The sequence below is a fragment of the Corapipo altera genome, unplaced genomic scaffold (assembly GCF_003945725.1).
Source record: "Corapipo altera isolate COAL_440 unplaced genomic scaffold, ASM394572v1 349, whole genome shotgun sequence".
Classification (NCBI taxonomy): domain Eukaryota; kingdom Metazoa; phylum Chordata; class Aves; order Passeriformes; family Pipridae; genus Corapipo; species Corapipo altera.
Window position 1 is genome coordinate 1,114,373 of NW_020884997.1, and position 13,603 is coordinate 1,127,975.

The 13,603-nt window shown below is 41.9% G+C and overlaps 1 protein-coding gene across 1 annotated transcript in view; it reads left to right on the forward strand.

Annotated features, from left to right (window-relative positions):
- Nucleotides 1-5,623: 5,623 nt before the first annotated feature.
- IQGAP1 (IQ motif containing GTPase activating protein 1) overlaps nucleotides 5,624-13,603 on the forward strand; it is a 54,158-nt gene continuing 46,178 nt past the window's right edge. The window contains exons 1-2 of the mRNA XM_027666657.1: nucleotides 5,624-5,749; nucleotides 7,875-7,974. Coding sequence (XP_027522458.1) covers nucleotides 5,698-5,749; nucleotides 7,875-7,974 — 152 coding nt within the window. The 5' untranslated portion in view covers nucleotides 5,624-5,697. The remainder of the gene's footprint in view (nucleotides 5,750-7,874; nucleotides 7,975-13,603) is intronic.

The following is a 13,603-nucleotide window of genomic DNA, read 5'->3' on the forward strand; positions in this document are numbered from 1 at the left end:
GGATCGGATCGGATGGGATCGGATCGGATCGGATGGGATCGGATGGGATGGGATCGGATCGGATCGGATGGGATCGGATCGGGAGCCGCTCTCGCCGCGTTGCCGAAAGAGGCAGCGGCTGGGCGGAGCCGAGAGGAGTGCGTGCCAGTTTTACCTTTCTCCATTTATTATGTGTTGCTTTCTTTAGTTTCCTGTCTCATCCCGGGTAGTCTTTTAATCAAAACTGCCCATTTTCAAAGTTGTGGAGTTATCTAATAAACTGGTTTTTAGCAACCTGTTTTTCATTCCCCCTCCTCCCTTATTTTTTGGTACTGTTTTTCTTCATGTGCCTGTTTACTCTTGTTCATTTAGAAGAAATTAGTGTTTAGTGTTAAATACCATTTAATCTGTATTTGGTTCATGATCAGCTTGCCAAAATAAGGTCTGAAATGCAGTAAGAACTTCTGTTACATTTTTACAGAGATGAACGAGGTCCTAGTATGTTGCTTCGTTGAAGAAAGAATTTTTTTTCGTGCAGTGTCTCTGATACACGGGCACCTGCTTTCTACAGCTATACGACTTCTTGTGTAACATGGGAGCCGCAACAGTATTGTTTATCATGTATCAGTATAATAAAACTACCCTCTTTCTATTAACAAAACTTCTATCATCATAATAAAGACTGAGGAGTTTGGCTAGGCAGTTGGTTGTGCATCATTGACATAAATATCACAGCATACAATTGGGTTACAAAAGCTACATGCCATTCCTGCTTTTAGGATGCACTATGTGAGACTGAGCACTGTTAGCTTCAATCCTGCAGTGCTGGAGTTAGTGCCAGTTCTTCCCTTATCCGTAAAAGACTTGGTTCAATCCCATGCTGCTTACCAAGATTTCTGTGCTAACAGGTGGGTTTTGATTATTGCTGAATTTAAATACTATCATCATCAGATTATAAAGCTAAGCAGGCTGTTGATAGCTTATAGGTAATTATATACGTGGTGATGGCTCAGTAACTGACAAAAATGTTTAGTCTGTAAAGACTAAATACGTAATTTAGTGGTATCTTTGTACGGTACTATTAATGTAATGCTTTTATTAGCATAAATAGATTGACATACTACATATTTAATCCGGGAAATCTTGCATGTAAATACAGTCATCTTCTGCAGCCAGAAACTAAGCTTACAGCAGCATTTGTTCACAAAAAGTAGAAAATCTGAAGAGTCTTCCTTGAGAACACAGCAGGAGTATAAACAGTTTGAAATTTGAGTAGAAGGAACTTCCCTTTATCAAATGTGAGGGGAGCTATTTTTTGTGGAAGGTAGTGAATTGTTGGAAGTGAATCATTCAATTAAAATTGACATGAAAACAATTTAAATAGAAATCTGATTGCTTTTTCATAATTGGAGGAGTCCTTTGAGGTGAAAATTAGGGATTTGGTGCAGGGTGTTTGGTATGTGGCCAGTATTGCAGAATTGGTCATAGATGTCTTATTGCATCTTTGCTTTACAATCTGTAAATCTGGCTCATCCCCACTCACTTCCAGCTAAGTGTTGTGGACTGCTCAGGACTTAAATTACTTTATTGGTTCCCCAAGTGTCTTTTTAGGTAGCCTGCATGAGAACAAATACAGGGGCAACAAGTCAGCATTACAAAGCAGATAAAAAGACAGGGAGTGTGTATCACAGACAAAATGAATATTGAATTACCCATATTTCTTCTGTTTTTTCAGGTAGCTGTGGAGCTTCATTAGACTCTACAGGTCCTTCAAGAGAAACTGTACCTGGTGCATGGGGACAAGTGCACTGTTTTCCAGTTCAAAAAGCCTTTTTACCAGTACAGAGCTTGCCCATATTCCACTATCATGACGGGGGAAGGAGAGGATTTTATCATGAACATGCAGAGTGGGGAGCTTCCTAACTTGCCTCTAAGGAGTAAGGACTCCTCTGCTATTCCAGCAGCCTGTTGGTGTGTCCTAGCATTGCATTGTGAGTATCAGCAGAACTGGGCAGGATTTGGGTTAGAATCACTTGCTCTCAGTCTTCCCTGGGGAATCCTGCAGATAGTGTGCATCCCAGGCAAGCTGTGGGCCATTTGAAGTGAGGTCAGGATGCAAAAGCAGAGTCTGGAAGAATACCCATTTTGAAAGCCAGACTTCCTTTTTTCCTGCCTGGCTTGTCTGGTGCACTGGAAATGTGGGATGGGTTCACTCTGCAGTCTCTTGCCCCAACTGTGCAGCTGGTCCCTTGCATTTTCTCCAGAGCTTCATGCCAAGTTCCCTGCTGCATATATGGGTGGGTCAGGGCTGTGGGAGTGATCTGGGCTAGCACTGAGCACAGTTGTGAACTAGCGCTGGGGGACTGTGTGTTGGGATATTGGTATGTATTTATCCCTGCTGTTTATTTCTTTTAAGATCAGGTCAGTAACTTGTCTCATTTGACTACCATAATTCTGATCTGATGCTGGGAGCCAAAAGGCAACTTTTCCTCTTGGCAATCCATAGCCTAACATGCAACCACATACAAAAAAGTCTCACGAAGTATATGAGAGATAGGAGTCATATGTGTATGTGTCTGTTAACATGTATATACATATATACATATATGCACATATACACCTACTTTTTTCCCCCAATATATATGTTAAATGTATACACCTACTCACTTAAGATAGCTCCTTCTGGATTCTGGGCATTCTGACCCTGTAGAAACAGAACTAGGTCATTAGAGAAGACAGAGAAAATTACAGGTATCTAAATATTATTCCAGACATAGAAGGTAAGAGCTAAACTTATTCAGAATTAATGGGCCCTAAAGGGAAAGGTCATGATTGGCTGTACATGATAGAAGCACAAAAAATAATAAAAAAATTATTAATAATGATGAGCTGGATCATCAGAATGATGCATGCTAAGATGCGGAGTGGCATTAGACCTATGTTATTCCAGCTGTCAGCTTCATGTGCACTGAAGAAAGAGTAAGAAATAGCTTGAAATTCTTAATGCTAAATGGCACCTAGGGCAGATCCTACTCAATCTTCAGACTTTGCTTTGCCAGAAATGAGGATACATGTGAACAATTATTCAGTGGACATTTGTATGAATATGCTATTATTTCACAATCTTTTTTTGGACTACAAGACTCTAGAACTTTGGAAAGGTAGGTATGATAACTGTATATACGATCCTGTTTCAAGGAAGATTTGAAGAGGTTAAGAGATTCCTTATGTTTCAGTGGAGGCCTGCAGGTAGGGTATCATTAAGTGACTATAGAATCAGATTCAGAGTCTTTTTTCACGCATGCTTTTTTCAGCACCATTCACAAAACTAATTTTTCTCATAAAGGAAGTGGCCAATAAATACAAAAGACAATAAATCAAAAGAACAGGACTGAAGGACTGAAGGACAAAGGACTGAATTTTGGCACTCTTTTCCCTTAGGAAGATTAGTGATTAGTCACTAAGACCAAGAACTTCCAAAGAATTCTTTTAAATAGAATTGATTGCTCCAATTCAAAACTATATAAAAATAGGTACCTCTGTAATATTATTTGTAAGGCCATCTGGCTAGTGCTTATTCAACATTAAGGAAAAAAAAGAAACAGGAGAGGCGATAAATTAAAGACATAGAAACACAAATCCTAACAGAAACCAGTTAGAGGCAATAACAAAAGACCAGAAATCTTAAGTCAGGGGAGCTATTATAGGAACCATTAAATATAATCTTGAAGAGGTTCAGCCAGATTCTTTGATGATGTGCAATAATCATGTTTTATTTTTCTTATCAGAATGAGTCTTACAGGAAAGTGTAAATCTATGAGATTTTTTCGAGGGAAGATTGTGGGACAGCACAAAAATGTTACGACATTTTTAGGGGGAACAAAACCAGTCCTGCACTCCATAATCTACATATAAACATTATTTTAAATGTTTTCTCATTGCATAACTGCAAAGTGGCCACATGTGAAGCAATGCAAATGTTAATAATTGGACCTATTGTTTCACTATAAAACCTTTTGTAATTTATGTCTGGCATTCACTGAGTTAGTTATTTCTGTAACTATTGAAGTGTGTCTTCCTTTCATACAGACTCTTTAAATATCACAGAATCACAGAATTAGTTAGGTTGGAAAAGACCTAATCATTGAGTCCAATATGACTGAACACCACCTTGTCAATTAGACCATGGTACTAAGTGCCATATCCAGTCTTTCCTTAAATACTTCCAGGAACGGTGACTTCACCACCTCCCTGGGCAGCCCATTTCAATATCTAATCACTTTTCTGTGAAGAAATTCCTTCTAATGCCCAACCTAAACCTCCCCTGGCACAGCTTAAGACTATGTCCTCCTGTCCTATCGCTAGTTGCCTATGTATATATAGTAAATATACTTTTTGATGGGCTCACAGAATCATTGAGGTTGGAAGTGACCTCTGGAAGTCTCTAGTCCAACCTTGCTTCCTCAGCTCAGGGTGGACTTGAGCAGGTTGTCCAGGACCATGTCTAGTTAGGTTTGAAGTACGTCCAAGGGCAGAGACTCCACAACTTCTCTGGGCAACTTGTTCCAGTGTTTGATCACCTTCAGGATACAAGTATTTCTTCTTATGTTTATTTGGGACTTTCATATTTTTCAGTCCATTGCCCATTGTTTCTTGTCATGTCATCTCTCAGGCTCTCCTTGTATGTCAGGTGCTCCAAGCTTGTCATCAGTCGCTTTGTGTTTCACTGTTCTATTTTCTCCATGTCTTCCTTGTACTGGGGAGGCTGGAACTGAATCCAGTACTGGGAAGAAGGGAACGATCAACTCCCTTATCTGTTGGTGATGCTTTTCCTAATAGAGGCTATTTGTCTACCACATTATTTAAGTTGTGCTTAAGTAGTAAACTTATGCCCTGGCAGTGAAATTCATGGGGCTAATTAAAACAGACACATGGTGGCTGGCATCTTCAGTGCTCTGACTCTTGAACAAGAACCAGGCAAAGCAACAGTAATACATGTTGAAGGGAAGGAAACTTTCAGGGCATGATTCTCTCCCGTGGCAGTGCTGCTGAACATTGCTGTTGTTTTGGCGCACCCTGCTTAAACTTGTGGCTGACATTTCAGGTGAGTTACCATGGTTTGGTCAGCAAAGCTGTTTAGATGAAAGAGCCGAGCTGCATCCAGCAAGGTCAGATTTTACTGCCGAGAAGGGTGATCCAGCTGGGGAGCCTGGCAGGAGCAGAGCGCCTAGAAAAGCCTGTATCAGCAGCGTGTGGAAGGCAGACAGACTGTCGACGCCGAGCTGATCTGGCTGCACTGCACACAGTGGGGCTGGCACGGCCGAGCTGTGTGTAAGGAGGCTGGAAAGGCTGACAGGGTAAGATGTGGGTCGTGGCTAGGTTGACATGGGCTGTGTTCCGCAGAGTTTAGGTCAGAGCTTAGCTGGGTGTTACGAATGGGGCTGACGGGAAGGCTCAGGGCCAGGGCGGTGGCCCTGTGAGAGACTCCGGGGAGAGACAGGGTGGCCAGGCCGGGGTCCGTCGGTGCCGACCGGCAGGGCAAGGCAAATCGTCGCTTTGCTCCAGCAGCGGACGAAGGTGACGGAGGCGGCCAGGGCGCGACCGGGTCGGGAAGACGGAGAGAGCGCGGAGCGGCAGCTCCTCCCCCGCCACACCCGGTGCGGCAGGAAGAGGAACAGCCGCGCCCAGCTCGCGCCAGCCTCGGCCCAGCGCAGCACCATGGCGGCGGAGGAGGTGGACGGGCTGGCCGTGTCCCGGCCCCACTATGGCTGTGAGTACCGGAACGCCCGGGGTCCGGGAATCCGCGTGGCCGCCAAGCGACGCCCAGCCCACGTTGCCCGCACCTTCCAGAGTCCCACGCTGGGAGGGGAGGCTGGGACGCCGCAGGCACGGGGGGGAGCCGCGGGGCCCGGGCTCCGGGGCTGTCCCGCGGGCGCGATGCGCCCCACCGGCTCTCCTCGCGGGCCCCGGGGGTGGGCGCCTTGTGGCGCGGAAGCCCGTCCAAGTTCGACGGCCTTCACGGATGCTAGAGATGAGCTCTGGGAGAAGGCGGTGGGTGGACAGCGCAGGGGCGTCCTACGGCTGTCCCGCCGTCGTCTGCCGCGGGCGGGCCCCGAGCCTCGCCCAAGATGTCCGCCGCGGGCGGGGAGGGGGCGGCCCTGCCTTCTGCCTTCCCGCCGATTTCGGCGACCACACCCGACTTGCCGGGCGAAACACCGCTGCTATCCGACACCTCCACCACCTTGTCATAGGCTTGCTGTGGAGAGGGAGGCTTTGGCTCTTGCCGTCCGAGATGAGGGCTCACCGGTGCTACGATACCGCGTCAAAGCGGCAGTCGACCCGACCGTGCGGTGCCGCCCGAAGCCGGGGCGGGCAGGGAGGGCCGGTTTAAAGAAGGCAGGATGGAGTCTGAGGGTTTGGGAGAGGAGGGAACTTTTCCCTACTGTCAGGCATTGCCCTGTGCATTGTGACACTTTTCAGCTCACGTGACTTCGTGTAGGTTGCAGTAATCAGAATGATGCTTTTGCGGTACTCCGTACTGGTTTCCAAAGCCCCTTTGTGGTTTGAACCACGATCTTGTTTGATCCCAAGTGCTGTAGTTGATACCTCATCACTTGCATGTAGTTCAGAGAATCACAGCATGATTTGGATTGGAAGGGACCTTAAAGATCATCTTGTTCCACCCCCTGCCATGAGCAGGGACACCTTCCGCTAGCCCAGGTTGCTCCAAGCCCCGTCTGACCTGGCCTTGGACACTTCCAGGGGTGAGGCAGCCACAGCTTCTCTGGGCAACCTGTGCCAGGGTCTCACCATCTTTTTGGTTAAAGAATTCCTTCCTAACATGTAATCTGAATCTCTCCACTTTCCCTTTGTCCTATCACTATCTGCCTGTGTAAAAAGCCTTTCCCCCTCCTTTTTTATAAGCCCTCTTTTAAGTAGCGAAAGGCTGCAGTGAGGTATCCACGGAGCCTTCTCTTCTCCAGGCTGAACAACTCCAGCTCTCTCAGCCTGTCTTTATGGGAGAGGTGCTCCAGCCCCCTGAGCATCTTCATTGCCCTGCTCTTGACCTGGTGTAACAGGTGTTGTGCTGAGGACCCCGGAGCTGGACACAGTTCTCCTGGTGGGGTCTCAATAAGTGCACAGTAGATAGTTGTTGAAAGCATTTTAGGTATAAACTAACCTTTAATTAATGACAGTATGAGACATTTCCTATTTGTCCAGTTGGCCCATAGAACCTAAGAAGTTGTGTGCTTGTGTTTTTTTTTTTTTAACATGAGCCATGTTTATCTGTAAGTATGGGAAAAGTACACTTTTTCACTGAGGCTTTAAACACACAGAATCTGAAAGATTTAGGCGTATACCCCTATGCAGGTCCTCAGCTTGATCCAAAGATGACATGCAGGTTGTGGATCTGAAGGATTCCCTTCCAGATGAGGACTATGAGTAGCATTTCCGTCTTCTTTTAGAGGTGGACTATGAAGATACAGAAGGGATTATATAATGTGAATATATATTTTTGTCCTTCCTTAGTCTTTTGCTGTCAAAATTAGAGGACAGATGGGACATATGGTCACTGATGTGCCTTTGAGGAAGACAAAGGCAAAGCTAGAAGAAAATAAGAGAATGAAGGATCATTTCTAATAAACTGGAAGGTGGAAGCAGTCAAATTGTGAAGTCAGAAAGAAGGAAGATGACAAATTTATGTGAGGAGGATAAGGAAACAGGGTTTCTTCTGATACTAGTAAAGAACAGATCATCAAATTCTTAATTCTTCTGAATTAGGGAAAAAAATGGATGAGTTTCTGTGGGAGAGGTTGATCTGATTTTTTTTTATATGCCTGTTCAATTATATTCAATCTTCAACCACCTGAGAAATATGTTTTATCTATTTGCAGCTGTCTTGGATAATGAGAGATTAACAGCAGAGGAAATGGATGAAAGACGACGCCAGAATGTAGCCTATGAATACCTCTGTCATCTGGAGGAAGCAAAGAGGTAAGAATAAGTGGTTTTGAAACTGCTGGTGCTTTAAAAGAAGTTGTGACATTTGGTAAAGGGAATAATTTGGATGCATCTTACCTCTTGTCTCTGTTTCTTACTGGTTATATACTTGCACTAAAAAACCCAACCGACCAAAACCAGAGAACCCCTCCTACCCCCCCCAAAAAACCCCTAACCCCTAATGCGTTTATCTAACATGTTCCTGAAGACTTTGTGACAAGAACTCTGTTGCTCTATTGCTCCAGTTTTCCTAGCACTGGATGAGTTCTCCCTGTTGTCCGACTTGTGTCTTAGTGCAGTATCATCTCCTTGCTTAGCGCTGGACATCAAAAACACTTATTCCCTTCCTCTTAACTGCAACCTCTTTAAAACTAAATTGTAACAGTGTATTTCCCTTGCACTTATCTTCTCTTAGACTGACAACACAATTCTTGTGTATTTCTCTGTGTCTTTTTTAATAAGTCTCTAGTACTTTTCCCTGGATTGCTCTGACTTCTCTCCATGCACTCTCTGTCTTTCTGGAAGTGCACTTCCAAAACAGAAAACTTTTCCTACAGGGTCTTAGCATGCATACTTTTAAAGAGTGCAGGGATTATTTTGTGTACCCCAGTAGATTTGCTAGTATTGTACACTTGCATGGCATTTGTGTTTTCATGATATTAAGATGTAATACAGTTTTACTGAGTTGCCACGTTTTTGTTGTAGTCGTGCTGGTGAAATTTGTTCCTCATCTTGTGTTTATATGGTCTATCATGTTTTCCCGAGTGTGTTACCCTTCACTTGATCCTGCTGAGTTGGATCTTTCCTGATCTTTGTTTAAAATATTGAAAGAACTTCGATCTTATTCCTGTCTTCCAGCATGTGTGTAGCTTTCGTGTCATCTCCATGTTTAATAAGCATATAAGCATGCTGTGTATCTTTATTCAGAGACTTAACCAAAAGTATGTTCAGAACACAGTAGATGCTGTATATCTGCTGTTAAAGGAAAAAGAACTGATATTAAAAATGAGTACTTGAAGTCTTACTGTTGGTATTTTTAAAAATCTTCTGCTAACATTAAATCATATATGCTGTACATGGAGATAGAATGAGACATACATAAATGCATGTTTGAAATAGCCAACAGTATGTTTTGTTATGGCTCACTAAACACTTCAGTCTGCCTTTGTCCTTCAAAAGATGATATGAATTAAGAACTAGAAAACTTTGACTGGCTGGGTGGTGAATTTCATATAAATCTGTGTAGTTCTTCCTCAGCAAGACAGACGTGTTCAGCTGTAGTGATTTTAATGAGGAGGAAGTGCTGAGTTTTTACAAGCTCACTTCTAGCAGAGTATAAAGAAGGATCTCATTCCAAGATTTTAATAGTTTATGTTGCCTTGCCAAGAATGTATAGTCTATTTTTGAAAGGGCAGGGAACACTCAGTGTATGCTGTAGTCTTTTAAGTGCTTTGTAACAATTGTCACTAGTACAAATTCAGAGAGACTGCTTAGTTACTAGCAGATAATAATTTTCCATCCGTATGGACTTGGATGAAGTTTGAAGTAGTGAGAAAGATCTGACTATATTTCAAAATAACTTCTTCCCTTTGAATCCAAAATCATCAGGAGCAAGTCCTGGGCAAACCGGGAGAGAGGAGTTGCACTGTGGTCACTGTCCAAGCTTGAAGGAGCCTCTTCAAGGAGGAGATCCCTCACTTGTGGACTCTTCCTGTCATTGACCTCAGAGTAAATGCTCGAGGAGGTGCTGATTCTCTGTTCAATTCCTTGCCCAGATTTGCAAAAAAATTCAGGCAAAAATACCTAACACAGCAACAGCACCTAATTTCATACTGAAATGAAAAATTTAGAAAAGTTTGGATTTCTGAACTGTCTGATGTAACAACAAATGTGCAGTAACTTCGAGTATTTCTTGAAGTTGTTCGGAGTACCTGTCTGCTAGGGAGCATACATCAGAAGCACTAGCAGAGGAATAACCTGTTCTTATTTAGTGGTATTCCACCCTACTGTCTTGTTTTTTTTTTTCACTGTCACTGTTGTTCTCTTGTTACTTAGCAGTTTTTGACTTCAGTTAATGTGCAACAGTCTTGTGAAACAGGAATTATTCTTGCTTGTTGGAGAAAGGGAGGCAGAGTGCAATTAAGTTGCTCAAGATTGTGAAAGACATTGAAATGAAATTTGGAGCTAAAATGAAGATTGTGAATAGAGGGATTCCTGTGCTGTGTGTCAACTAGATGCCTCATTCTTGAATAAAATGGCTTTATTAATAAGTGTTGTTTATTACTTCAAGTTTTATAGTTTGTGTTCTATTTTTGTTTATTTGTTTGTTTGGATTGGTTTGCTTTTTTTTTTTTGTCTCCAAATCACAGTAGTCCAATAGAAAAGCTGTGGCAGTGCAGATAAAACTATTAAGAGTATACTCTGTTCTGTTATGACATGGCAGCTCATGCTCGCAGAAGGGTAAGGGTATATTTTTCAGGAATAGAAGCAACTCGAGAGACCTTCTTTTGTAGTTCTTATCAAGAAGTCAGAGTGGTGCACTATAGTATTCTTCATCAGTGTTGTGTGATAGCCTCTTTTCCTATGTGGGGTACTTGTTGGGGTATTGTGGCATTTTCATGATGAAATAAACGCTTAGCAATCTGGCAAAGGCTTTTTCAAGCTTTGTCTTTCACAGTGGAATATTTTAGTTCTCCAAGTGCAATGAGAGTATTGTTGGCTCTCTTGTTTCCTCATCTGACTTTGTGGGTGATGGTACCATGTGTTTCCACTGTGATAGTAGGAACTATTTTCATTCTGGATAATGTCCTAGTATAGCGTAAACATTTTAGTGCCCAGATTGTGCTGCTTCCAGTAGCTGTTTAACTTGCCTGAGCAGTGTGTTTCTTCTAGAATGCGTCAGGATGGAATCTGTCCCTATGGGTTTTTTTCTCATTTTGGGGTTTTCTTGTAGAAAATATACCCTATTTAGTAAGGAAAGGATGATGATTGTTCTATATTGTGGATCTAATCAGTTCAGGATTGAAGTGTACTGTCTGTGTTCTTGTGGTAATCCCCTTTTTTCTGACAGATTGGAAGATGGCTTAGTGTAAACTGATGAAATCATGGAAAGAAATTAATACTTTGTGCTTGCGTAGTAGAGTCCGAAGGACCTTTCCTATTGATGCTTTTCTGTAAATTACTTTCCCTTCACCCTCATCCATGCTTTCTCTTAAGGTAGGGAGTACTTTTTTTTTTTTGACTGGGATGACTTGTCCATCTTGAAGCAAAAAATAAACCTAAATTGTTTACCGGGGAGCTAGATTTCCTGCAAGAAAACTAATGTTTAAAGAAAAAAAAAATCTAGTCTTCATCTTTTTAGGTTTCCCACATTTAGTTTGAAAGTGTTTGACTGGATATCATTGTCTCTCAGAATTTGGCATAGTCATCCGATATTTGCTTCAAGAGGTTTCTTATTTTCAGAGGTGTAGGGTGCCCAGAAGAATGATAAGGAAGAATTACAGAGGACACTTCTTTCTAGACAGATTAAACACATCTAGAGTTAGTACTCTGCAAAGCTTATTCTGTGAGTAATCTTGTAAAGCTGGTTCATCAGGGTCTGTAAAGGTGTAGATATCAGTTGCTGTAGGAGCTCTTGTTTGAAGATGCTTAAAATAGTGCAGCTTAAATCTTTTTGTGAAGGAAATGTGATAGTTGCTCTTTTACACAGGATTAGTCTCAAGAGGCTTCTTCATTACAAATCAGATTTTTCAAAAAGGGGATAAATTACACTGATTCTTTTCTCTTATTAACCTGAACTTGGAAAAACTGAGGTAGTTCAGTTAAAATATGTGTCTTATGAGCCTTGGTTAAGAACAGGGCTGTGATAGAGCGCTAGGTATTAGAAAGGTAGTTTGAGAAAAGCAGGATTAGGCTTTCTCGCTTACTTTTGTATGGTTCTCAGTGTACCTCAGGTAAGTATATCATGTGCAAAATATCTTATTTAAATCCTGCTTAAATTATTGTGCAGATTAAACACAGAGAGGTTTCCTATGGGTTTTGAAGCTGTAGGGCACTACCTCTCAGAGGATTCTGAGGATGAGGCGGTAGAGCAACCTGTGGCACATAGCCCAGAGTGCCACAGTCCGTCCTGGTGGTGTGAACCACTGCTGTGGTTTTGTTGCTGCTTTGTTTTATTGTAAATCTCAAGGCAGCAGGAGTTGTAATGTAACTCAGGAGTCCCTCAAAGAAAAAGAAAGGTGGGGATTGTTTTGGATATTTCTGAGCTCATTCTTTTTTTCCATTCCTTCCCTACCACCCCCAATTTAGGAAAACCTGACTCGTTGGGATGGGATTTCTTTTAGCTTTTAAAGGTATTTCCATTTGCATTCATATTTGAATGTCCAGAGTGTGTTCAGTCCAGCTGCAGTTTTGTGTCTTGCAGCGATTTATTAGCAATAATTGTATTACCTCAGAAGCATAGGAAATTACTAGAATTTTGTAAATAACAGAAAAAGATAATGTGGTGGATCTTGAACTGTTCACGGACTAGATATGAGACATTCTGTAGTTGTGATATGTGAAAGCTATTTTGCTTTTTGCAGGACGGCTTGTGTCTATATTTAATCTATCAGATCACAATGATCCTCTCTTTAATATTTGCTGGTTAGCATTGCATGCTGAAAAAGATCTAAAGATGGAATTAGTTATGTTTAGAAAACATCTGCAGTAATTTTGTCAGTAGCCTGTAATGTAAAGCCAAAGAAGGTGTTCCTCTTGTTGATGAGGTCTTCACATTTAGAAGGGAGACAGTCTGAGTATTCTGAATTATATCTGTTTGGTTTCCTGATATTTAATTTAAACTTATGACTCCTTTCAGAAATATTTTTTTTTTATTTTCTAACTTTAGAATGAGGACTTTTTAAAAAATTTTTGAACCATTTATAGTATTGAAGTGTGACTGGATTTCTACGGTTGCAGAGTCAAGAGGCAAATGAGCTCCTTCATAAATGTTTGTATTTGTAAATGTATTTGTGCGTGAGGAGTCCTGATATCTTCATGTATAATCCAAGTCACAGAATTCCAGAAACTGGCATTTGACTGAATATAACTTATATAATTCCCACCATAAGTTACCCCTCTAGATCAGGTGAGTGGGTCAGAAGGTCACTAATTGACATAGCAGAACTTATTCTTGTTTGGCGTAACAGAGTTCCTCTTTTTATTCCAGATTAATCAAGACTTTTTTCTTTATTTCTTCGTGTTTCCACTTGTAAGTCGGGTCAGGTAATGGTTTTTGGGTTGGTTATTGGTTTTTTTGCATGTGTGTGGTTTTGCGGTGGATTTCTTTTTGTCTGTTTTCTGCTTTTGACAGATACAATGCAAGTCCCCTATTGGATTGAATATCCATGAATATTCGTAGGTAATACTTTATTATCAGTAGTTATAAGTTGAAGTACCTTATGTTTAACTCTCAACACTTTATCTGATGCTTTTATCGGCTCCTGTTTGCACTTGAGGAGATATTTCTCTACAGATCTTGTACTGTTTCATTGATGACCTCATGCATTTGGCAGGGAGTGGCTGTCTGGACTGGAAGTGTCTTGGAATGCACATTCAGAACTGTATTTTTCTGAGAAGTGGG